The sequence below is a fragment of the Halichoerus grypus genome, chromosome 10 (genome assembly GCF_964656455.1).
Source record: "Halichoerus grypus chromosome 10, mHalGry1.hap1.1, whole genome shotgun sequence".
Lineage (NCBI taxonomy): Eukaryota > Metazoa > Chordata > Mammalia > Carnivora > Phocidae > Halichoerus > Halichoerus grypus.
This window is the reverse complement of record NC_135721.1, coordinates 74416707-74443874: the sequence shown is the minus strand read 5'-3', so window position 1 is coordinate 74443874 and position 27168 is coordinate 74416707. Positions and strand designations below refer to the sequence as shown.

General features: G+C 40.2%; 1 protein-coding gene across 2 annotated transcripts in view; it reads left to right on the top strand.

Annotated features, from left to right (window-relative positions):
* Positions 1-18746: 18746 nt before the first annotated feature.
* PLEKHH2 (pleckstrin homology, MyTH4 and FERM domain containing H2) overlaps positions 18747-27168 on the top strand; it is a 104630-nt gene continuing 96208 nt past the window's right edge. For both annotated transcript variants that reach the window (XM_036073708.2, XM_036073707.2), the window contains exons 1-2: positions 18747-18848; positions 25185-25314. In XM_036073708.2, the coding sequence (XP_035929601.1) occupies positions 25192-25314 (123 nt within the window). In that variant the 5' untranslated portion in view covers positions 18747-18848; positions 25185-25191. The remainder of the gene's footprint in view (positions 18849-25184; positions 25315-27168) is intronic.

Genomic DNA, 27168 nt, shown 5'->3' with positions numbered 1-27168 from the left:
AACTAAACCCATGCAGCTGGGGTTTTTGAGTTTTGGGTTTTTCTCTCCAAAAGATTTTTTTTTTTTTAATTTAAGGGTTAGATTTTGAGGCGAGAAGAAACATGGGACAGAGAAGAGTGAAAGAGAAAACAAATACAAATGCAGGCTATTCGGCTCGTTTTATAACCACAGCAAACTAGTACAGAGAACACCCGGTACAAACATCACAAAGTTTCAAAGATGGGAGGTGTTCCTTTGGCACGGCTAAGTCTTCGGAATTTAGGCGACAGTCCTTGTTTTGGGGGGGGTCACTGGATCCCTGGCGCAGTCCACTCTTTGAAGCAGATTTGAACTGGAAAAGGACCACGTAGCCCAGGTGGAAGCAGCAGAATGGGTGGGTTCGTGGTCACATGACTGTCGAAGCTCCTCCCCTCGGGGCAGCGGCCTCTCGGTGGTACTTCTCCGGCCCCTGAGTGGCAGGCCCCAGGAGTCCGCTGGCGTCAAGGGCCACGTCCGCCTCTTTGATCCCCGCCTTTCGGTGGCACGTGATTCTACGCCTGGCGCAAAGTGCCCCGGCTTGGCTGGCCCTGGCCTCTTCCCCAAGCCGGCCCCTGGTGCGGGAATGGGTGAATCCAGGCAGTGAGGCGACCGTCCCAGAAACTGTGAACAGTTCGGCCAAACTCCGCCCTCCTTTCTTGGCCTCACGGCACACACATCAGCAAGGGCAGAAGTTGGGGATTCTTGGAAGAAGTAACAGCAGACTCAGACTGTCAGAATCCCAGCGTGTAGGAAGGGAAGAAACGTCAGGGGGGCGCATAAGCCGAGGAGTAGCTGCTCTGGCGCGCGCGGGAGCCTGCCTCGGACTGGAGTGCGTGTATCAGGAGCCAGGGCCTCTTTCAAGGGCATCACTCACTCCAGCCCCTCACTCTGGGAGCCAGGTACAGTCCCTCCCGCTACACCTCCGTCCCGGGGCCGCACACCCAGAGCTCTCCTGGGCTAGGGAGGAATACTTGCGGTCCCTTCGATCAGCCCCAGTATCTTTCCTGTATTTCTCACAACAGGCCTGTGAACCTCCGTTCTCATTGTACTGATGAAGAAACAGTTCAAATGGAGCAAATGGCCAGTGTGCAGTGGTTCTGATGCTTACTTAGTCCAGGGCTCTTTCCGTTATATTCCGAACGCTCCTTTTTATATGCAAATGAGGCCAATTGTGTCCGTGACACTTTCCTACAAAATGAAACAATGCCATAATTACGAAGGCTTGCGAATTGGTGGTATAAAATGGGTAATTTGGGTTTAATGTTAAATCCTGGAGTATGTGACCTAGGTCCAGAAATAGTGCCTTTCCTAGTGTCACCTCTGCCATCTGCTGGTCAAATAACAATATAACTAAAGCAAGTGGGTATTGATATTATCATCACATAGAAGCCAAGCATGCCCCTGAGGCTGGGTGAATGATTTGAGTGCGGACTCTGACTTTTCGGGCCTGAGATGACAAAGTAAAATGTTAAATATACAAATAAGGGTCAGAGGTTTTCCACAATAATCTCCGCTCAGGATAAGGAACCTCACAGTTTACAATGGGAGAGCCCATTCATCCGTGTATTCAACAAATATTTATTAAACATTGTCTTAAGTCTGTTTCCCAGGAAATAGATTCTAGGTAGAGGTTTGCGGAAGAGAGTGTTTCTGGGGAGTACTCTTGAGAACAACCCCTGAGAAGGCTTGATGGAAACAGAACTGGTCAGGAAAGGTTGAACGGGGCTGAATTTGCCACAGAGGACTTAGCCAATCCTACGGGGAGCTCTGGAGTTGGTTTGGCAAGAGATGGAGCCTCTGTCCTTCTGCATCAACCAGTTATTTGATCAGCTAACACTAACCACATCTAGAGGAATGAGGGCCATGATCCTAAAAGGGGGATCCAGGAAACACACCACCCCATCCGCAACAGACCCCTACTACATCCTGGGCACTGTGCCATGGTCTAGGGATGTGATATTGAACAAAACAACATCTCTGCCTTCAAACGCACCCAGGGGTGCAGAGTTAATAAATAAACAGATAAATAAATATTTTTTTAAAGATTTTATTTATTTATTTGCGAGAGAGAGAGAACGAACATGAGTGGGGAAGAGGGACAGAGGGACAGAGGGAGAGGGAGAAGCAGACTCCCCACTGAGCAGGGAGCCTGACTTGGGGCTTGATCCCAGGACCCTGGGATCATGACCTGAGCCAAAGGCAGCCGCTTAACCAACTGAGCCACCCAGGTGCCCCAATAAATGTTTTAAAAAACAGGAACTAGAAAATTATCTTGTAGCTAGAAAATATATCCCATAAGCTTAAGTAAACAACAAAGAAAAATCTTTGCTTTTTATTGATGGCAATAAAGACGGTTGGAAATATTTAGGGTGAAAAGTGAATTCACTCTCTGATGATATAAAAATTGAAGATGATGGAAAAAGTTTGTCCAAAAACAGCTCAAGAGAAACTTGCCTATGAAATGCAACTGGAGCAGTGGGAGATCACTTTGGCATTCATCTGTAATGGACTGTGGATTCCCTCCAGCTCTACGCAAGAACAGGTGATGGGGTTTTCCCTCTATGCTGGGATCTGCAAGTGTTCTGAGCTGTTGGTAAGAAGGCCGCCCATGGGTGGATGTCATTCCTGAGGGGTGTGCTTGCTGCTGATTTGGGGTGGTTCTCCCCAGACATAGCATCTTGGTACAATCAGGAAAGGCAGCTCCTTGGTGCCTGCTTAGGGGGAGCCAGGGCAGTACTGAGGCTGATTCTGCTCCTGTCCATTGGGTACCCCCCCAATACTGTTGTCCTGGCCGTCTCCTCCTCCTCCACATCCCCCTTGTCCTTCCTCTTCCCCACTTGTGGCATCTTTATTTCATCTCAGAGAAAAAGTACTTGGACTTGCCTGTTATCCCAAGCTGCTATAGCATGACAATGCTCTCTATACCTTGAGCTTGTTAGGGCTTCAATATTTGAAATGCACAGAACTCTTTCTCCGCCATGAGTTTCAGAGAAATCACGTGAGACTTACAAACCCAAAAATTGCCTTCCTTGTCCCGTGGTTTGGTTGTGGTAGCCATTCTCTGAGGCAAGAGGGATGGAATTGTCTCAGAGGTTTGGGTGAAATAGAGGACCACAATGGGTACCACTGACAGTTCTAGAACATCTCTTCAGACCTTCAGGTGGTGGCCTTCAAACAGCCCTGTTTGATGTCCTGCCACAAACTCCTCTCTCTGTTTGCCTCACTTCTACCTAACTAGCTCCTCCTTCTGAATTCTGTCAGCTCATGCCCTAAGGAAGCAAGAACTGGGGGAGTCGTTCTTGCCCTCAAACCCCACTCCCTCCCAGCTGATTAATCATCAGTTTCTAGACAGTTGCACATTTGCGGTCACTGGCCCAGTTCAAGACACTGCTAACAACCTCCTTACTTGTCCCTGTGGAGCAGAGTTTCTTAACCTCAGCAGTAGTGACATTTGAGATTGGATCTTCCTTATTGTGGAACTGTCGTCCGCACTGGAGGCTGTTGAGCCGCATCCCTGGCCTCTACCCACTAGATGTCAGTAGCAACCCTTAGTCGTGGCAATCAACAACGTCTTCAGACCACCACCGGGCCAAGGGAAAAATGTGTGCCCTATGTACGCTTATCAAAATGTCCTCTCATAGTTTGAACCAAGTATAAAAAGTTCATGAAAGTTTTGCAACAACAACAAAAAGGCTGAATTCACTCTATGCTAATGTAAAATTTAAAGGGGAAAAAACAAACAAATGAACAAAAGACATCCAGAAACCATTAGAGAAGAAACTTTGCAGGGCCCAGTACAAAATGAAAATACAGGGCTCCTTCTTCAAAACTGATGAAGAATTTCAAAACAGTGACAGAAGAATGTTAAACCAAGTGTGAGGTCCTGTTCGGCTGCACAGTTCTCATACCCATGAAGCTCACCCTGAACCCCATGTTACCCAATCTGCCTTATGGGGAATGTGACAGCTAGGTGGGTCCTGGGAACCCCAAGTTGATTAGAAACAACTGTTCCCATTGCACAATAACACAGCATCCTAGAACAAACAGCGTCGTGAATTTTTGGCATTAAGTTTGATTTAAAAAAAATATTGTATTAAAATATTATTTATCTTGATTACTGAGGATTTTTTAGAAATATTTATTTATTTGAGGAGGGGGGAGAGGCAGAGGGAAAATCTCAAGCAGATTCCCCACGGAGTGCAGAGCCCCACACAAGGCTCGTTGATCTCACGACCCTGAAATCAGGACCTGAGTGGAAACCAAGAGTCAGACAGTTAACCGACTGAGCTACCGAGGCACTCCTTGATCACTGAGGATTTGGGCAACCTCTTAAATTTTGCACCTGGGTAGAGTTCCTTACCTGCTGCACCCCAATCTGAGACTTTGTCAAATGTTCCCTGCTGATTTAGAGGAGTGGTTCTCAAACTGTGGCCAGTATCAAAATCACCTGGGGAGCTTGTTAAGACACAGACAGGTGGGCCCCAGTCCTGGTTTCTGATTCAGTAGGTCTGGAGTGGGGCCTGAGGATCTGCATTGCTAACAAGTGCCCAGATAATGTTGAAGCTGCTAGTCCAGGGCCCATTGAGAACCACTGCTTTCAAGCCATCCTGCATGTGCCAGTGACAATGACATTTCCAAAATACAAGGCATTTCTCTGCTTAACTCTTCATGGGTCCCCATGGCCTATAGAATACAGTAGATGCTCCTTGGCATGGCAGGCATTACCCCAGAAGCCACCTTTCCAGTCCCTTCTGTGCCCTCTCACCCCACATGTTGTTCTAGTCCTATGGGACCGAATGACTCTGACTCAAATAATCTGTCATCATCCCCCCAAACCTTACTAAAGCCTCTAGATTGAGCTAAGTGCCTTTTCTTTGTCCTCCCACTGCCCATTGAATATACCCCTCTGTTAGCATTTAACTTTGTACTGAAACGATCTGTTTGTGTGAACGTCTACCTCCATCAGATAGCAGGATCCCGGAGCGGTTTTCTTTATTCTTCTAGTCACTGTTTACCCTCTGGGACAAGTAAGTGCTCCAATAGCATCTAATGAACTGAGCTGAACTGACCTGAACACCATTCTGTTATGGTGCAGTAAAAACAGAGAAAAAGAATACAATCTTGAGTGACAGCTCAAGATGTAAGTGCATAAGGGGAACACAGCTGAGTCTCAAGAGTCTTGAAGCTTAAGGATCTGGCAGACAGTTTTTCAGTTGTCTGTAAGAGTCTAATGCTTTTTAATGCAGAATTGACCCTTAATGTGTTACTGATGACCTCTAGATCCTATTGATAGCAATATCCATATAAGCCATGAAAGAAAACAGCTAAGAAAGAAAAAATGTGAAGCACTGGTTAGAACCAGTAAGAAATGCAGCCAGGAAGAAAGAGCAACAGTAGAACAGAATTGTCTAGGATGACACAGGTAGAAAAACAGAGTACAAAAGAAAAAGTTCTTATAGTCAGAGGGAAAGTGGGTTTTTTTTTTTCCACTAAGAGGTAATTCTTATAATGTTAAAATTCTTCAGTAATATCTATTATATTGAAAAAGTTTCAAGAGACCAGTTGGTTTCATTGCTTTAAAATAGGTTTGAAGAATTATTTTATAATATGAAAGATTAACACTAAACTTCAAAGTACAGAGCCACCATATGAATCAGTTTAAGTGAAGTTTGTTTGGATACTTGGCTCCTGATGTCATGGAAAAGGGATGGAAAATATGAAATTCACAGTACCTCAAAGGAGAGAGTGATCTGCAATCTACCATGGAAAATATTAGATGTCTTTTGGGACAAAGTAAACCAAAATTCTGGGATAAAAGTATTGCCCATCAAACTTTAAGGAAGGAAGTTACATGGCAATACTTTCCAATAATGTCTCTGAGAAAAATGTGTTTGTAGTATATTTCCAATATACTGATTTCCATCATACATCTTTGTTGCTTTCCATACCTTTTTAAATAGACACATTTTTGTTAGGGAAATTTGAATATAAACTACCTTATTTGAAATTGTGACTGGGTGTTTATGGAATAATACTGCAGTGGACACAGAGGTCTTCAGGGAAGGACTTGCTGCCCAGGCTGCTCATAATTTAGTGACCAGCTGTCACTCCTATCAGGGTTTCCCCAAACTCTTGCTATGTCCAAGCACACACCCTTCCATCCAACTACTGATAAACTGATAGCATTCTTGGTATATTTCAGGTCCCTGTGGGACAACTCCAATTGAGGTCGTATGCGCTCAAGGACTCCCTATGGCATTTCCTGAGGCTTTGGAGAGTCTACATCACAGTTCTCTCTCCAATCCTGCATCCTCACCTCCAACAGAAAGGTGGTCCCTGGGGCGCCTGGGTGGCTCAGTCAGTTAAGCGTCTGCCTTCGGCTCAAGTCATGATCTCAGGGTCCTGGGATGGAGCTCTGTAGGGGGCTCCCTGCTCATTGGAGAGTCTGCTTCTCCCACTGCCCCCCTCCACTCTCTCCCTCTCTCTCAAATAAATAAAATCCTTTTTTTAAAAAAGTGGTCCCTAATAAATATCCTGAATGTAAGCCCCATCTCACAGAACACAGATGTTTTCATGGAACTGATGGAAGGCATATATTAACAAGTTTATGGAATAAGACATATTTGTGGTTCTTCACCTCTTTTACTAATTAAGCAAGAGCTAGAACATGTATAGATGGATGGATGGATAGATAGATAGATAGATAGATAGATAGATAGATATAGGCAAAATAGATATTCCAATAGATCTATGTCTATATTTATATTAGTTTTTACTCTGCCATCATTCTTTTTTGACGTAAGATGGTCATGGGATTTTCCAGTCATTGCTCCTCAAAGTAATAGAATCACGAAATGACATTCAGAAGCAGAACTAATTATTCACTCATTCATTCATTCAACAAATATTTGGTGAGTGCCTTACTCTCTGCCCGGCCCTTTAGGTGCCTAGTGCTGAATGATGCAAAGTATATGAGACATGGTTTCTGTTCTCTAAGGAATTCCATCTAGCACTGAAGAAAAACATTGCCAAGGGCTGGAACAGAGGAAACACTCACTGATTATAGAGATGGGACAAAGAAGAAAGTGATTATTTTGGCTTATGTGAGGCAAGAGAAGCCACACAGCCAACAGTTTTTCAGGAGTAGAAGTGCCTGTCTGGTAAATAGGTGGCATTCCAGCCATTCCCAGCAGAGGGAACAATACACCCAAAGACTTGAACACATGAGACATATCAGTACCTTTGGGGAGGGTGAGTCTTTAGTCTGACAACAACACACTCTCTCACTGTTCACACTTTTCCAAGAATGAAACACTCTTGACTCTCCTAATTTCCCACCCAAATTAACTCCTTGTCTTTTGTGTCTTTGTTAGAACAGTACTTCCTCCAGGAGGTCTTCCTTTCCTTGAGACTGGGCCACATGAGTCCCTATGTGGTCCCACAATGTCCAGGACTTCCATTTATCACAGCCTTTATTATACTGTGCTTTAACGGCCAGCTTATTTATCATTTGCCTCTGACTAGACTTTAACCTCCCTGAAGGCAGAGGTTACTCACTGTTCATCATCAGATCTCAGTATAGTGCCTAAAAGAGAAAAGGTACCATTTGTTGAATGACTAAATGAAAGATGCTAAGTGCAATAGAGTTAGGAAAGTATATTTTATTTATTTAATAAACACTTTTTCAGTGCCCATTATATACTAGACATCTCTAGGCACTGAAAATAATGAGACTAAATAGAACAAAGAACCTCTCAGAGCTTACATTCTACTGCAAAAAACAAGCAATAGACAAACTGATATAAAGTAATACAAAGCAGGACAGTGAAGGAGAAGGTTTTTATTTCATACAAGGTAGTCAGGGAAGACCTCACTCATGAGGTTATATTTGAGCAAAGTCCCATATATAAATATTTGACAAATAGGATATACATCAGAAACATTTACAATACTTCTTAAAATTACCCCACTAATGCTGGCTCTATACCGTGGCTAATTTCTCTCAGCTATTGTGAGTAATGTCATGAAGGATTTTTGTTAAATTCTCCCTTTTATTGTGGCTATCTCTTTAGGTTCTACCAAAACATCTCAAGGTTCTTTCTTTCACAGTCCATTTTATAAGGGTTCCTGTAGTGGTCAGGAGATCTCTGTTTTCTAAGGCATTTTGAAATCATAGACTAAACCAAACAATGTTTTTTGTTTTGTTTTGTTTTGTTTGTTTTGTTTTTTTTAAAGATTTTATTTATTTGACAGAGAGAGACACAGCAAGAGAGAGAACACAAGCAGGAGGGGTGGGAGAGGGAGAAGCAGGCTTCCCGCTGAGCAGGGAGTCCGATGCTGGGCTTGATCCCAGGACCCTGGAATCGTGACCTGAGCCAAAGGCAGACGCTTAACGACTGAGCCACCCAGGCGCCCCCAAACAATGTTTACTATCAGTTCAAATATTTTGTGGTTTGTTTGTTGACAGGCTTGGGCAAGAGCAACTGATATGGCCAATGAACTGATTTAATTTCTGTGGGAAGCTTAAATTTCCAGGGTAAATTCAAGTCTGTGATAGCCTCGCCTGTTTGGCAATTTTTAGTTTAAGTATAAACAATTACAAAATTATATCAGGGATACACAAGGAAGTCTCTACAAGGTCTGTAAGGGACAAGGAGAGTTCCGTGGTAGGGGGTAAATCATCACGGGGTTTTCTTTTTTCATGGGAAGGAAGGACAGTGGCTCTGTTAGTGCTGCAGTGATATGGACAGGGCAATACAATTTTGTATAAAAATTAGGTGGTGACTAGCTGAAATGTGATGAGCATTTTCTATCGATAGAAGAGTCTGGAAAAAAAAAAAAAAGAAGAGTCTGTAGAGTATGGGAACCACTATGTTGAGTGGAGACCTTAAAACAAAATCAAATGAAGTTTTTACACACTTTGCTGTTGCTGTCACATTTTTAGACAAGGTGGCTATGTTTTGGTTACTCAGTGAAATGCTGAAATAAGCAATAGGTCTCTGAAGATTACCAGCTATTTGAATTAATACTATTAGTGTTTATTCAGACTTTGCATCAACAAAACGGGAAATACGAATTGTGAATCTAGAATACTGGAAAACACATTTCTGTAGATATTATACCCAGTCTTTGTAATAAAAACTTGAAAAGTATACAATCCTAAAAGTACACAATTATACATATTTGTATTTAAGAAAGATATTTTACTGAAGCATAATTTGCCCAAGAAGATAAACTCCCTTTTATTGTCAAGTTTTTCTTTTTCATCCTAAATTTGTCAAAAAAAAAAAAAATCTCATACAGGTTTTGAATTAAGTACAATTTGGAGAATTTTAGACAAACCTGTTTATTACTATTTTCCTTTCTTTCATAGCAGGATGGAGCAACTCTTTCTCTTACCTAGTAGTTATTTAGGAACCTGAAAGTAGTTTGTCATAAAAGGCATCTTAACAGTTTTATTATTCAGAATTTGAGGCTTGAATTAGGAAAAGGCAACATCAAGAATGATTAAAAGAGACAGATTAATAAATATCTGAAGGCTAACAATTTGCAGCAAAGTTGTAAAAACACAGCAATAAACAATTCCTAGGAATTTACCTTTTTTTAGAAGTAAGGACTCTTTTTTTTTTTTTAAGATTTCAGTTTCAAGTAGACTCTGTACCCAACATGCAGCTTGAACTTATAACCTTAAGATCAAGAGTCACATGCTCTACTGACTGAGCCAACCAGGCACCCCAAAAGTGGGGACTCAAAAAACGATTTAAGACTATGTCAGGAAGCACCAAGTGTGAGCAGAATAATTTGATGACCTCTACTGATCTGAACATAAAACAACGTACACATTTTATGGAAAAAAAATCCAAATTCTAATATTACTCCTTTTGTATATTATTCACACAACAATCTGCAGTAAAGGACTTATTGATACACCTTTATATGTATTCATTCCCACATTCATATACAAATATATAAATATGCAAATAGGTATTGACTTGAAGCCTTTAACTTAGTTTTAAAATATAATTAACTTAGTAATAAAGTAAGTATATCATAGTAAATTTACCATCTAAATAAACTATAGGGGCACCTGGGTGGCTCAGTCGTTAAGCGTCTGCCTTCGGCTCAGGTCATGATCCCAGGGTCCTGGGATCGAGCCCCGCATTGGGCTCCCTGCTCGGCGGGAAGCCTGCTTCTCCCTCTCTCACCCCCGCTGCTTGTGTTCCTTCTCTCGTTGTGCCTCTCTCTGTCAAATAAATGAAATCTTTAAAAAAATAAAATAAATAAAATAAAAAAATAAATAAATAAACTATAACTTCCTTAAAAAACAGAAAAGCATATGCGTTATCATTGTGTCTATATTTTAAAATATTATTGTATCTAGTGTAATTAAATATTTATATTGTCATATTTAACCAAAGTAACCAACTTTTCTGTTCTTCAGACACAAAAGAAAACTAGAGAATTGAAAACCAAATGCTGTTTAGCTATTTTTTTCTTCTTCAGCATTTCATATAATTTTAACAAATTTGAGGAGGCAAAAATAAATTGTGTGTGTCTGTATCATCTGAAAGTATTTGCATATTTTGTTAATCCATTGTCTATTTAAGCAATAAAGGTAACTTAATATTATGTTTAGTGACCAATGTTTTGTATGTGTTTCTTCTTTTATTTTTTTACTTTTTAAAAATATTTTATTTATTTGAGAGAGAGAAAGAGAGAGAGCACAAGCAGGGGGAAAGGCAGAGGGAGAGGGACAAGTAGACTCCCCACTGAGCAGGGAGCCCAATGAGGGGCTCAATCCCAGGACCCTGAGATCATGACCTGAGCTGAAGTCAGAGGCTTAACCAACTGAGCCACCCAGCCACCCCATCTGTTTCTTCTTTTAGAAACTACCTGTTCATCCAAAGATTATTTATTAATTAAATTAATGATTTGCCGAAGGTTTTAAAGTTAGTTAAAAATCTGGAAATGATAACATAGCTAACACATTAAATCCCTATCATTTGTAGTATTGTAAGAATTTCATAAAATTAAACCTTTTGAACAGATATTCATTATCATTCCTTTTAGTTGAGTGCAATTTTATAATAAAACTTTTCACTTAAAGCGAGTTGTGGAAATGGTGGTAATTAACTTAATTCATAAAATCAGGATAAAAAATTTAAGAAGTTTGAATCACAAGAAATTTAACCCTGGTCTTGAACAAACCAAACTGTCGGGCTGACATTTTTATATAGTAAACTAATTTTTAAAGCCTCTCAAACATGACAAAAATTATTCTTTCATCTTAAAATTAAAGGCCTTTCTTTTTGTCTCATAGCTGTTATGCAGGCAAGTGTGTAAACATACTTTTTAGTGTCAACAAGAAGAAACAGAGTTTAATAATTTTTTTCTTTCTTTTAGATACTTTTGACTGCTTATCTGGACTATTTTCTTCGAGTGAGCACATAACCACTGAATGCTTCTTTAAAATTAATTAATCTTTAAAGTCTCCCAAGAGAAGGAAAAGAGAAGAAAAGAAACAGAAAAAACGTGAGGGAACCAGCTTCAGACAAGTATGAAATCGTTCTCGTAAAAAGCTAATTATGTTCCCCTGCAAGGAGGGGAAAGAAAGTTTAGATAGAGAAAAAATAAATTTTAGATATATACACACACAAAAGAGAGTGATGTGTAGTTGGTTTGGACGAAACTTGACTCCTTGACAACTTTATCAAGCCATAAATTAAAATGTGAGGTCTCATTAATGCCTGAAGTACAAAAACAAAGAAGGGGATGTTTCTATGGTTAAACAGAATTTTAGACAATCGAGGTAATCTCCTCAAGAAGGTTCTTTCTTTTTTTGTTCTAAGGCACTTCTCAAATGAACAACCTCGCTCATGTCAAAATTTCCCCAAATTGGCCACTGCATTCCAAACTGTCCCTGGTGAAATTGTGCCAGTTAGAAAGTTAAGTGTACAAGTTAGTGTGTAAAGAGAAAACACGAAAGCAACAGGTGTGTCGCTTGGAAGAGGCGCAGTTTTATATTGAGAAAAACCCCTGGGGATGGAACGGTCCATAAGAATAAGGCTTGGCTAGTTTTGTGAATCTGGAGCTGGGCCAAAGGCCAATTGTTGCTAATCCAGAGCTGAACAGAATCTCCCGATTTAGTGCAGACGAAATTAAACAGTGCAAATCTGTGACTATACTAAAAACCATAGAATTGTACACTTTAAATAGCTGAGTTGTATAGTGTGTGAATTATATCTCAGTAAAGCTGTCATGAAAAAAGTCTCCCAAAAGACTATTATATTTGGAAAATACAAAAGCATTGAAATAGTTTTGTTGTTTTTATACTCGTGAAAAACTGGAAACAACCTAATTGTACATTAACAAGAGAATGGTTAAATACATTAGGGTACAATCCTATGGTGGAATATTAGCTAGTCATTAAAAATGGTTTCAAATAATACTTAACGACAAAGAAAATGTTCACAGTAGAATCTTAAGTGTAAAAGCAAGACAAAATGTGTGAATTCAGCATAATATTCTAAGGAAATCTCATTAAAGGAAAACAGTGTATAGAAATAAACACTAAATGGAAAGACAACAGCATAATAGTGTTTATGAATGATGGATTGTGGGTAATTTCAATTTTCTTCTTTGTTCTCTCTCTATATTTTCCAATGAAAATGAATTTATATTGCTTTTATAATCAGGAAACAAAATGTTGTAAAACAAAAATGGCTATGGGGAATTAAAAACATGTTTTTATGTTGATTTGAGCATATAACAGGGTAACATAGCACTAAAGTTCAAAGTACAGGGTCACCATATGAATTTGGTTAAGTGAAGGCACAGACTACTGAAAACAAGGATGCAAGTAATTACTTTTTCATTTCAATTGTTAGTTTGAAACGCTGCTGCCAAGTCATCTCACATTACTCCAATGAGGCTCAGAGCGAACCCAGCTCTTGAGTTCAACACGACATTGACCCTCTTCTGTCCCTCCATACAGCCCTCTCATTTGTACATTTCTCTAACTTCATCGCCCCACTTCTCCTCACTTCCACTCAGGATTTTCCTGCTGCGTATCTGCTATCCTTCAGATAAATGCTTCAGGCAAGCTTACAATAGCTTGTGTGTTCTAGCGTTGAACTTGATTCAGTTCAGTGCCAATCAAATACCTCTTGCACGGCACTGCCAGGTTTTCTGAAACAGCCATGCTACATCCCATAGACAATGATAAAAGAAACCTGGGACAGGCACTTTGGATCACGTTGTGGTGGGTCTTGCTCCTCAACACCTCAACATCAGCTGTTACGATTGCATTGTCAACTGATGCCAAACCTCTTTCCTTCCAGCTGGGCAGGCTGGTTTAACCTACCGCATGGATACCACCTTCATTCATTCATTCATTCATTCATGTACAGGCTATTTCCTCCTGGGCTCAAGCAGTTCACCCACCCCCACCCCGCCAATGAAGTAACCAGTTCCTTCTGATGCACCAAATCTTTCCCCAGCTCAAGCCCCACCTCCTCACTAAGTGTTCTCTACTTGCTACCCTCCTGTTCACCTCTGCTTTTTCCAGTCTTTTGAAGACCTTTTTTCATTTTACAGTTATTACCTAGCACATAATAATGTCCTTATAATGTGTCTTCTCTCTAATTGTCAGTGTCAGGGGACATTGTGGTCAGTTTTGCTGTGTGTTTGTTGTTGTTGTTCCTTTATTCTGGCTTAAGCTGTCCCTTTATGCAGTATAAAAAGAGAGAGGGAAGATTTTTAGTTACTAGCTGTGATACGGATCTGTACCAGAATGACTGCCTCTGCCTGGTAGGTACTGACCCCAAACAGAATAAATCATCTGTTCACATTTAACACTTTTTTATACTGTCTGGGTCACTGTCTCCCTGTGTGACTCTCATGTGTGGTGTCTTTGTTTTTAACTTCATGGGTCCTGACCAAGCCGTGGCTGACTACCCCTCAATCTGCTTCAATGGTTCTCTTCCTTTCATTTGCCCTAAAATAAGTGATCTGCAAGCTCTGCCCCAGCGTTTGTCTTTTTCCTTTGTACACACTTGTTCTTTCTCTATGGTCTTACTGATGCCCATAAAACTCTTACTTCCACCAGTCTTGGCCTTGACCTGGCCCCATCTGTGAGCTGCTCCCCATAGCAGGCTGTGATAGTGGGGGCCAAGCTCACCTGGTGGGGTGAGGTGAGGTTGAAGAGGGTCCTACCTTCATTGCAGACCCAAAGGATTGAGCAGGCCATTACAACTTGGGCACTGGGGACACACCAGCAGGTCAGCCATATCCCTGGGCCACCTCCACTAGGAGAGCCAGCTTCCTTGGTGCCCAGAGTTTGCTAGATTCCTGGGTTGCAGGTAAACATCTTGGGGGGTCCCAGCCTATACTCCAGACTTTATCCCAGTCAGCTGGGGAGAGCTTGTTCCTGCCAGCCTTATTTCTTTTTCCCAATCTTCTTCCCCTTGTCTCTGATATATTTCCCCAGGTGCTGGGAATTCTAGTGTCTGAATTGGGGTTTCTACTCTCTCTACTCCAGCCACATGTTCCTTCTAGGTGGGGGTCAGTGTCTCCTCCTTCTATTGGATTTTATGTGTGATCAGATTAAAGAGCCAGACCTGTCTTCCCAAGTATTTACCCAGCTCCCTTATCCCTGCTCCCTCCAATCTCTCTGTCCTTGCTCCCTGTACACCAAGTGGCTGTGTGGTCAGCAATCATCCTGGAATTCACAAGAATCTCCCCTCTATGCAGATTACCTTGAAATGATACCCAAACCCAGACCTTTCTCCCCAACTCAGCCTGACTCATTTTCTGCTGGCTCTCCTTGCACATTGTGCTTGACACATCTAAGCCAAATATCATTCTTCTTCCAGCTAACTAATTCCTCTTCTCCTTGCTTCTCTACTTTGGTTAATCATTTCCCAGTCACACAAAGCCTCCCAGCCCCTCATGTTCCCAACCTTCAAATCAGTTGTTAGAACTTGTAGATTGAATTTCTTGAAAGAAGCTGAGATGCAGTATAGAGTAGTGGTTACTGTGACACCAAAATTCCCAGTTCCACTACATAATATCTGGGTAACCTGAGGACAGTGATGGAACCTCTCTGTGCCTCAGTTGTCCCATCTGTCAGATGGGAAAAACAACTGTCCCTACATCACAAAATTGCCATGACTTCATATACGCTAAAGCACTTGGAAGAATGCCGGGTGCATTGTGTCACCCGTCTACTATTTTTATCTGTTCCCCCCCAGAACCTTCGATTCCACCATGGCCTTCATTTCATTCTCACCCTGAGCACCCTAGTTCATCTCTTCACAGAACTAGTCCCTTAGGTCCTAACTGTTCCTCCCTGTCCTAGCTGTTCTTGCCGCATGCTGGATAGAGCTTCCTAAAGCATGGCTTTGGTCACCCATTGCTTTTCTCCATCACCTCCGCTACCCAGCTGCCACCATCTCTCACCAGGATGATGGAAATAGTTCCCCAGCTGGTCGCACTGAATCTCCTTGTGTCTTTTCTAACCACCTCCATACTCTTGTCACGTCTGATCTTGTCACGTCCCTGTTTAAAACACTTCAGTGGATTCCCAGCGCTCCTTGGAATAATGGTAGCCACAGCCTTGCTACTCAAAGTGTGACCCTGAAGCTTGCTAGAAATGCAGAATCTTGGTTCCCATCCCAGACCTAGTGCGTCTGAATTTGCATTTTAACAAGATCTCCTCCATTAAAGTTTGAGAAACCCTGTTCTTCGAGGCCCCAGATTGTCTGGTCTTCTTTCTTCAACAGCCTCCTCCTGCTATACTTCTCCCCTTGCTCACTGAGTCTCACTGTGTTCCTGCCTCTCTGGCCTCCATTAGGTCCCTCCAATGTCTCAGGCTCCTCCTCACCATAGGGCCTGGTACCTATGCTTCTGGCAACCTGGGATGCTCTTCCCATTATCCTTTTGCTTTTGCCTGGCTAGTTCCTTCAGGCCTCAGCTCAACTGTCATTTTCTCAAAGAAGGCCTTCCTGACTCCTAAGACCAGGCCAGATCCCCTTATTATTCAGTTGCATAGCATCTTGTGCTTTTCTTTTAGAACACCTAAAGCAATTTGTAATTGTGTCTTTATTTGCGTGAATATTTAATGACTGCGCATCTCTCTCCCTAGACCGCAACTCTATGAAGATAGATACCCATGTTTGTTTTGCTCATCTTTGTATTCCTCAGAATCTAGTACAGTGCCTGGAATATTACAAGTACTTAATAAAATATATCTATTGCCGCCTTTGTTCATTCACATAACAGATATTTATTGTATACCTACTATATGTCATCCTCTAGATGCTGGTTGTATATTAAAAAGGAAAACCACACAGTTTCTGCTCTCATTAAGGTCTAGTGGGGGGAAACAGGCAATCAAATAATCACAAATAAATATAATTTTACAACTGAGGTAAATACTATGAAGCAAAGGTACAGAATGCCATGAACGTTCAGGAAGGCTGGTCAGAGATATTTTACAACTGATTCTACTCAATATAAAAAACATAAAATTCAACATGTATGTTCCTTTTTGGAATAGCTTTATTGAGGCTTAATTCATATAACATATGATCCACTCATTTAAACTATACCTGTCAATGGTGTCTAGCATATTCATAGAGTTGTACTATCATCACCACAAATTTTAGAATGTTTTCATTTCCCCAAAGAAACCCCTCTCCCCTTAGCCATCCCTCCCATCCTCCCCAGCCCCTCATCACTACTAATCTGTTTCCTAGCTCTATAAATTTGTCAATTCTGGACATTTCATGTAAATAAGATCATATAAAATATGATCTTTTGTGACTCGCTTCTTTCACTTAGCATAAAACTTTCAAAATTTATCTATGCTGTAGCATTTATAAGTACCTCATTTCTTTTTATTGCTAAATAATATTCCCTTGTACCATGTATTTTTCTTAGCACAGCCAGAAACAGGATGCCATTCCACTGTATTTGCCATAGCCAAACAAATTCAGTTTGTCATGTTTCTAGAAAAAGGTGACAGTAAGTAAATGTTGGCTGAGATTTACAAGGGTGGCAGCCGTGTTTGGAAAGCTTCTTTTCATGAGTGACTTTATTCACTCAGCTCTCTTAGTCTGTTTAGTATTCTGACTCACAAACGGAAGTGATTCTATTTTGGCATTCTTTCTCTTTCTCCTGCACTTAGTTCTTTGGTCTCTACTGACTTGCTGTGTTAAATTATGCAAGTTACTTAAACTCTGTTTATTTAACTCCTGCGTGCTCTGTAAAATAAGCCCAGTCCAGCCTACTTGTTTGCCAAAGCTGTTTGGAGACAATTTTTCATATGATATGCATCATCAGCTCCCACAGAAGGCAAAAGGAATTTGATGTGTGGGGGTAGTCTGGGATCCAGTCCAAAACTAGTGCTCATCTGGAAGAAATATGGAAGCCTGATACTTGCTCACTGGCCTTTTAGTTGTATTCACTTATTGCCTTCCCTCTAAGGAACTTTGTAAATCTTTATCTCTTCTATGCATTTTCTATATAAGGTGAGATAAGCTCTAAAAAAAAAAAAAAAAGATGGTAATAGAAAAAGCCTTTTGAAATCCTTTATTGGCCAACTGTGAACCAAAGAGAGTAATTTGTCTGACCTAGCTTTATGACCTGCAGAAGGATTACCCATGATATTCAGAATTCTAATTTTTCCCCCTTGAGACTGTCCTTGCCAGACCCCGTCTTGGGATGTAAAATCCAATTAGATTAAAACAATCACCCATCTGCTTATGCAGTGCTCTGTGCTGGGTGCTGAGGAGGCTGCAAAAAGAAAGAAAATGAATCCCTGGTTTCAAAGAGCTCGCAATCGAATGGACAGATAAGAAGCAGTACATGAGAGGCGCCTGGGTGGCTCAGTCGTTGAGCGTCTGCCTTCGGCTCAGGTCATGATCCCAGGGTGCTGGGATCAAGCCCCACATCAGGCTCCCTGCTCTGCGGGAGGCCTGCTTCTCCTTCTCCCGCTTCCCCCGCTTGTGTTCCCTCTCTCGCGGTGTCTCTCTCTGTCAAATAAATAAATAAAATCTTAAAAAAAAAAAAAAAAAAGAAGCAGTACATGAGGCAGAATGAGCTAAGTGCCAAGAGGAGTAGAAACAAGAGGAGAGATTATTGCTAGGAGAGCTGACTGGAATGGTTACATGGAGAAGATTATTTGAGCTGTGTCTTAGAGGACAGTTAGAACTTTTAAAGGGGATGTAGAAATTAGCAGGTAAACGTGCCAAATGGACTTCCCGGGGGTGTGTGAAGGGCAGCTGTAAAAAAATACACCTGCAAAAGTAGGACGGAGGCCTCGAATACTAGCTTAGGGAGTCTATCCTTGATAATTTAAGCAAAAGAAAGCCAACGAAGTCTTTGGCAGGGCGTACATCAAAAGTGCATTTCAGGACAGTTAACCTGGCAAGAGGGTAAAAGATGGATTGGCAAGAGGAGAGCCTTCAGGCTGGGAGACCAAACAGGTGGGCGCTGAGCCGAGGCAGAGAGAATGGAAAGGAGGTGACCGCTAAGACACCCTCTGAGCTGTAGGTATGGCGAAGGCTAGGGGAGGACAGTCCAGTACAGAACTCCCTCGAGGTAGGGCCTGGGAGGAGTCCAAGTCATAGCCACACCCTTAGGTGACGTCAGACGGTCGGCTGCGCTTCCGATTGGCTATTCCGACCGCCAGTCCTAGGAGAAGGCGGTGCCCTGCCCCCCGCCCGCTCCCGGCTCGGAGCTGGGCTGGCGCCGGCGGAGAACCCCAGGAACCCCGCGGCAAGCGCAGCGAGGACCTCGGGAGCTGCAGCCGGGGGCCCGCAGCAGAGGTAGGCAGATGGAGAGGGCCCGGAGCTGAGGGGCAATCCCAGCCGCTCAGATGCCGGGATCCCCGCCCCCTCGAGAGCGCACCGTCCCGGGGGGCTCGCCGGGCGGAGGTTGGGGGCGGCGGGCAGAGCCGGCGGGCGGGGACCGGGACGGTGGAGCGCGTTGGCGCGGGATGGAGCGGGACTCGCCCCCGCGCCTCCCGCCGCAGCTCCGGTACTCGGTGTCCCCCCACTCGCTGCCCCCAGGTCTGGGGTCTCGGCCGGAGGCGGTGGCCGGCGGCTCCTCGCCCCCTGCTCTCCGGTGACATTTTGTTTGAAAATGCGGGCTCCGGGTGTGTGGCGCGGCGCGGGCGGTCCTGGAGGGGAGCAGACGGCAGTCCCGCGTCCCCGCGCCCGGTGGCCAGCGCAGCTAGAGATGCTGCGGCTCGGCCTCGTCTTCCTGGGAGCCGCGCTGTGATCTCGGGGGTGAAACTTCTCAAAACTTGAAAGAACCATTTTCTGCCCCTCGAGTTGCCGGAATGTCAAAGTGCCCTTAGATGACCTACCGTGAAACTGCGCTGGCCCTGAGGTTATTAGACGACTTTTTAAAAAGACGGTACATTTGAGCCATCGATTTTGATGTGCGAAACTGTGGAAAGAGCAAGTCGAACGATTTACGCGTAAAAGCTTTGGTGCTGTGCTTCCTGCAGGTCACTACTTTCTTTGTGAAAATGCCTGTCGCAAACCTCGACCGCACAGCGGTGTGTGTGTGTCCCCGAGGAGCTGTGGAGTGGGGAGCACGGCTGCTCGGGGCAGTGCCACCGACGGGCGGGCTTAGTCCAAGTGGGGCTGGTTGGTGGTCAGGAGGCTTCTTAAACAAGGCATGCCTCAGTGTGGTCAAGAAAGAGATCCTTTCTGATTTAGAAAAGAAATACACACTTACCTGGCCGAGTTAACCCGTGCCGTAAGAGGAGAGAATTAAAGAATGTGAGTGGCTAACCCTGAGCTTCATCAGGATAAGCCTAAGTAGATGATTTTTTTTTCTTTTTCTTTCTCTTTTGGGATTTGGAAGAGAAACAGGAAGTCAGAGATTCAGAGAAAGGAGCATTCACTCCATAATTGTAAACAGTTTATTTTGTGTCAGTAAATATTTCCCAAAGTCATGGGGGGAGGGGTATTTGGGAAACCAAGACTTTTCCTCTCCACTGCAGTGAAGATAGATTACTTTCAAATTCAAAATCTAGAAATGATATTTATTTAGCAAATGGTTATAACTCCCAAAGCCATACAGTTATGTTCTATAAAATCAGTGGTAATGGAAAATGATAGTGGATGTTGTTCAAAGTTAGAATCTTTACTCAAGATGGTGTATTAACACAATAGTTACTTTATACTAACCGAAATTACGGAATGAAATGAGGAAATCAGGTGTCTAGACCTCTGGGGGACCAATCTGTAGTTTTGAATTTTTTAAGATTATGACCCTATTAATAGGGAATGCAGACATTAGATGCCAATTTAATAATATTCTTAAGATTTTTCTACTTCACTGTAAAATATATAATGAGCATAACTAAAGATATGAATAGGTATGTTTAACTTAGGGTTTATTTATTGTGTCGTTTTCATAGCAAAGTAGTCTTGGTAAGATGTATGTATAAGCTTGCCATATTTGAGGTTAAAACATTTCCCTCTAAATCATTTGAGTTAATGGTGGAATTCTTGGCAGGGATAACTACTAACAATGGATCATTAAATTTGTAAATATTGACCTACTATACATCCACGTAAACTGTTACTTTCTTTTAAAAAAATTTTTATTTTTTAATTTTGGAGTGGGGAAGATCTTTCTAAAGTATAAAACAAAGCCCAGAGTCCATGGAGAAAATGATTGTTACACTTTACCACATATTTAAATAAAATTTGTTCTTTGTATATATCACAAACAAGTTTTAAAAGACAACAGATATGTGGGGAACAATTGTGTAAATAAATGTGTGAGAAGAATATTTGTCTCTGCATTACTTTTTTAAAAAATTATTTTTATTTGAGTATAGTTGACACATAATGTTACATTAGTTTCAGGTGTACAGCATAGTGATTCAACAGTTCTATACAACTTACTTTTTCTTTACTCATTTGTAAATAAATGCTCTTTTTAAAATTGAGGTATAATTTGCGAACCATAAAATTTACCCTTTAAAGTGTACAGATCAGTGGCTGTTAGTATATTCATGAGGTTGTGCAACCATCAGCACTATCTAATTCTGGAATAATTTTGATCATTCTAAAAAGAAACCCCAAACTCATTAGCTGTTGATCACCATTGTCCTCTCTTCACAGCCTTGGCAACCACTAACTTACTTTGTCTCTTTGATTTACCTATTTCATGTAAATGGAATCATACTATATGTGGCCTTTTATGTCAGGCTTCTTTTACTTGGCATCTAGGATAATTGTCATGCATTATTACTACTTTATTCTTTTTTTGTGGCTGAATAATATTCCAACATACCGATATACCACATTTTATTTATCCATTCATCTGATGATGGACACTTGGATTGTTTCCACTTTTTGGCTATTTGAAAAATGCTTTTATGAACATTTATATATAAGTTTTGGTGTAGACTTACGTATTCCATTCTCTTGAGTATATAGTTGGTGTTGGAATTGCTGGGTCATATGGTAACTTTATGTTAAAACTTTTGAGGAACTGTTAATCTATTTTCCAAAGCAGCTATACCATTTTTACATTCCCAATAGCAAATTATGAGGGTTCTAATTTCTCCACATCCTCACCCACACTTGTTATTACATGTCTTTCTTATCATAATCATCCTATTTGGTGTGCAGTAATTGTCATGATTTTAATTTGCCTTTTCCCTTATAGCTAATGATGTTGAGCATCTTTTCACATGCTTATTGGCCATTTGTATATCTTCCTTAGAGAAATATCTGTTTAGATCCTTTGCCTACTTTTTAATTATTTTGTTTTTTATTGTTGAGGTGTAAGAGTTCTTTATATATTCTGGATAAAAGTTTCTTAGATATATGATTTGCAAATATTTTTCTCCCTTCTGTGGGTTATCTTTCCATTTTCTTGATGGTGTCCTTTGAAACAAAAGTTCTTAATTTTGATTAAGTCCAATTTATTATCTATTTTCTTTTTGATTACTTATGCTTTGGATGTCAAATCTAAGAAACTGTTGCCTAATCTAAGGTCACAAAGATTTACCCCTGCCTTTTGTTCTAAGAGTTTTTGGAGCTTTGGTTCTTACATTTAGTTCTTTGATCCATTTTGAGTTAGTTTTTGTATATGTTGTGATGGAGGGGGTCCAAATTCACTCTCTTGCATGTGGATATCCAGTTGTCTAGCACCAATGTTGAAAAGATTATCCTTTCCCCATTGAATGCTTTTGGCACCCTTGTCAAAAATCAATTGACTATAAATGTGAGGTCTTATTTTTGGACTCTTGCTTTTATTCTGTTGATCATATGTCTATCTTTATGGCAATACCATACAGTTTTAACTACTATAGCTTTGTAGTAATTTTTGAAATTTGGATATACGAGTCTCAATATTGTTTTGACTATTTTGGATCCCTTGAATTTCCATCTGAATTTTGGGTCAACCTGCCAATTTTTACCAAAAAATGCCATTAGAATTTTGAGAGGGATTGAATTGAATGTATGTGTACATTTGCAAATATTGGCATCTGCATAATATTAAGTATTCCAATCCATGAACGTGGATGTCTTTCATTTATTTAGGTCTTCTTTAATTTCTTTCAATGATGTTTTGTAGTTTTCAGAGTACAAGCCTTAACACTTCTTTTGTTAAATTTATTCCTAAGTGTTTTGTTATTTTTGATGCTGTTGTATGTGGAATATATTCTTGATTTCATTTTTGAATTTTTTTCTTGGTAATGCATAGAAAAACAATTGATATAATTGATTGTATTTTGATCTGGCTTCCTGAAACCTTGCTGAACTCAAGTAGTTCTAATAGCTTTTTTGTGAATTCCTTAGAATTTTTTATGTACAAGATCATGACATCTGAAAGAGAAATAATTTAGTTTTCTTTTTCTTTTTTTCTTTCTTTTTTTAAATTGAATATCTAGTATATGCCAGGCCCAGAGATAGATTTAGTTTTCAAACTGGATTCTTTTTATTTTATTTTCTGGCCCTGGCTAGAACCTCTAGTACATTGTTGGCTAGAAATGGCAAAAGCAGACATTCTTGTCTTATTCCTGGTCTTTGGCAGATCAGTCATTGATCATTAAGTTTAATGTTAGCTGTGGGCTTTTTGTAGGTGCTTTTTGTCAGGCTGAAGAAGTTCCCTTCTATTACTAGCTTATGGACTCTTTTTATCCTGAAAGGGTGTTGAATTTTGTCAAATGTTTTTCTCTGCATTGAATGAAATGATTATGTGGTTTTGTCTACTACTATATTAATATGGTTCACTGTATTGATTGATTTTCATTTGTTGAAAAATATCTGCCTTTATGTTATTTTTTAAACTGTAGAGATTTTACAGTAGAATGGAGAGCAAAAATTCACCAACGTGAATCAAACTCTTGTTTAACAGTATCAGTACATTTCTGTGCAAAGATACAAATGATTGAAGACTTAACGACATCTCTTTCAGGACCAATTTTTATTTTATAATATTTCATCCATATTTTCTTCTTTTTTTTTTTTTTCATCCATATTTTCTTTCTGTGTCCACTCGAAAGCTAAGGAGGAAAGAAATGAAGTAGCGGAATTGAGAAAAAGTTTGTGACTGACAAAGTTTGTGCATTATCTACTCCTAAATGCGGGGAATGATAAGGGTCATTAACAAGGCTGATATCCTTAGAAGAGACTCAGAAAACAATGGTGTGAACCTTCTATAAAACCAAAAAAATGAAAAGAGAATGATTTCCAGTTTTACCCTTACAAGTTTCCCTGAAATTATGGCTAGAATTTAGGAGCATCTGGAAGCTTTGAGATGGTTGGTGGTCTTAATAAAGTTGTAGCCTTTGTAGAACAACTCTACTTTTATTTATTTCTAAATTTTTGAATGATAATGTCAGTATTAATGTGAAAATTGGTTTAAGCACAAAACAATACTTATACTAGGAAAATAATCTTTTGTGGGTTTTTAGCAACACCAAGTTTTTAAAAACTTGTATAGGTTTAGGAAGGGCTATATTACACTAAATACTGAGAAAATCAACTTGGTTAATATGTGAGGGACACATATTTTTGGAAAACAAAAGAATGGTACACTTCAGCTGCAGATCTATCCTGGGGTTCTCAGAGTTTTTCTGTCACGTATATGCTGAGACCAGGGCTTAGCTCCTTATGGAAATCCATTCGTAATGCAAATTTTATCTGTTCAAAGCTAGGGCAATTCGGAAATATATCATCAAGTCATTTATTCAAATGGCACGATGAAACATTAACATTTAAAACAACGTTTATGAATCCCAGAACCAGAAACAATGAAGTTATAGTTTTTTTGCACTTTAGAATTTCAAAACCAGCTCCCTTGCCTCCTGGCTTCCCTCTTAACAGGCTTTTCCCTGGGATTTATCTCCTCCAAAAGGAAACATTAATGTCATGGGGAACACCGATTTACTTAATGTAGGTGATTCCAAATTTTATATTTATATCTTTTCTTGCAACAGAAATTATACAAATATGTCCAATGTCATAATACTTTGCCCAGTTAAATATGCTAAAGGATTTTTAGCTTGAAAGAGAGCTTGGACCAAGACAAATTTAGGGTGATGGTAAGTAATAATTATAATGTAAATCTAACTTATAATTGTAGGTCTAGTAATGAAGTGTCTTAGGTTATTCTGTCATGCTACCAACTGAATCGGATTGAGATAGTCCTGTAAATTTAGGAGTGTGGTAAAATTATGAACTGAAAGTTTAAAAAAATGTTTTATCTGTTGGGCAGAGCTAAAATAATACCAGTAGTCTCTGTTTGGGTGGTGCTATTATTCTGTCCAAAGTGCTGTTAAAAATAGCAGTATTTAATTTGTTCCTCACAATATACTCAGGAGGAACGATGGTTTGTTATGATCAGTGTCCTGCTTTTTCAAGATTGGGTAAACTGAGACATGGAAAGGATACGTTATATAGAAAGGATGAATAATAAACACATTGGGCCTCCAACCCTGGCCTCCTGTCTCCCAGTAAGTTTTTTCCATGAGCTATTCAGCCAGTTCTGAAATTTATCTGAGAATTTATAAAATTTGTATGTGGATATCATTAGATGGTAACTAGAATGCGTACATGGGATGATGTAATGAATTATCTTGAGTGCTAATTGGTATTATGTTGTTTGAATGCTTTCTTTTCTAGAATAAATATGGCAGAGCTTTCTGAGACAGATGGACCAGTAGATTGGAAAGAACGATGTGTAGCTCTGGAGTCCCAGCTCATGAAATTTAGAGTTCAAGCAAGCAAGATAAGAGAGCTCTTAGCAGAGAAGGTAAGCTTTTCTATCCAACCTTTGTTATCAAACATCAGCTGTTTGGGGCATATTTCATTTACATTAAGTAATCTCAGTACTTTTGGGGGTAAACATTTTTAAAATCAAGAACATAATGTAACTTTTTGTCAGGGCTTTGAAACTATTTTTGGCATATTCTTTTGCCAGTTTTAGAGTGAATTGGACATTAAGCCAAAAAGCATTTCTTTGCCAATGCTAGTGGAATATGTAAGAATTGTGTGTATTTGATGAATGTGGAGTTCATTCATTCCAGAGAGAAAAGCTATGGTTTATTTGATTTTACTAGAGGTGTGTGACAGCATATTAATTTCCTAAATGTTTGGGAAAATCATGTTTAAAGTGATTATAGAAGAATATTCCCTATTGATAGTAAAACATGTTTATACTGTTTTTGAAAGTATGCATCTATTTAGGAATTTGTATTGACTAACTGTGTATCACTAAACTATAGTCTGGGCTAGAATTGAGTTTAATATAATTATATGCTTCTCTTAATAGTTCTAGTCATATAATTAAAATTTCATCTATGTCATAGGAATTTTTTTTTCATATATGTGTGTAAAACCCATGGATTAATTCATTCATTTGTTCATTCATTCAACAAATATTCCCTGAGGGCTCATTTTGTGCCAGACACTCTTCTTAATGCTACAGTTACATCTGTGAACAAGAAAACCCATACTCCTGTTAGCAGGGAACCTGGATTCTAGAACTGTATGGTCCAATACGGCAACCTCTAGCCACAAGCGACTACTGAGCATTTGAAATGAGGCTAGTACAAATTGAGATATGTTGCAAATGTAAAATACACCTCAATTTCAAAGATTTAGTATGAAAAAAAGAATGTAAAATATCTTAGCAATGATTTTCATGTTGATCACATGCTGAAATAACATTTTGGATATTAGATTAAATAGAAAATACTGGGGCGCCTGGGTGGCTTAGTCGGTTAAGCCGCTGCCTTCGGCCTAAGTCACGATCCCAGAGTCCTGGGATCAAGCCCCGCATCCGGCTCCTTGTTCAGCAGGGAGCCTGCTTCTCCCTCTCCTCCCCACTTGCGCTCTCTCTTGCTATCTCTCTCTCTCTCTCTCAAATAAATAAATAAAATCTTTAAAAAAAAAAAAAAGAAAATACTAAGATTAACTACATCTATTTCTTTTTACTTTTTAAATATGGTTACTAGAAAATTTTAAATTACATATGTAACTCACACTATAATTCTTTTTTTTAAAGAGTTATTTATTTATTTAATTTTTTAAAAAATTATTTAAAAAATTTTAATTTCAGGGTAGTTAACATACAGTGCTGTATTAGTTTCAGGTGTACAATATAGCGATCCAGCAGTTCCACACGTTACTCAGTGCTCATCAAAGAAAAGTGCACTCCTGGGGTGCCTGGGTGGCTCGAAGCAGCTGCCTTCGGCTCAGGTCATGATCCCAGGGTCCTGGGATCGAGCCCCACTTCGGGCTCCCTGCTCAGCGGGGAGCCTGCTTCTCCCTCTCCCACTCCCCCGGCTTGTGTTCCCTCTCTCACTGTCTCTCTCTCTGTCAAATAAATAAAATATTAAAAAAAAAGAGAAGTGCACTCCTAATCCCCTTCATCTATTTCACCATCCCCCAAACAAACATCTGTTTGTTCTCTATGGTTAAGAGTCGGTTTTTCATTTGTCTTTTTTTTTTTCTTTGTTCATTTGTCTTGTTTCTTAAATTCCACATATGAGTGAGATCATATGGTATTTGTTTTTCTCTGGCTTATTTCACTTAGCATTATTCTCTCTAGATCCATCCAAGTTGTTGCAAATGGCAAGATTTCATTCTTTTTATATATATATAA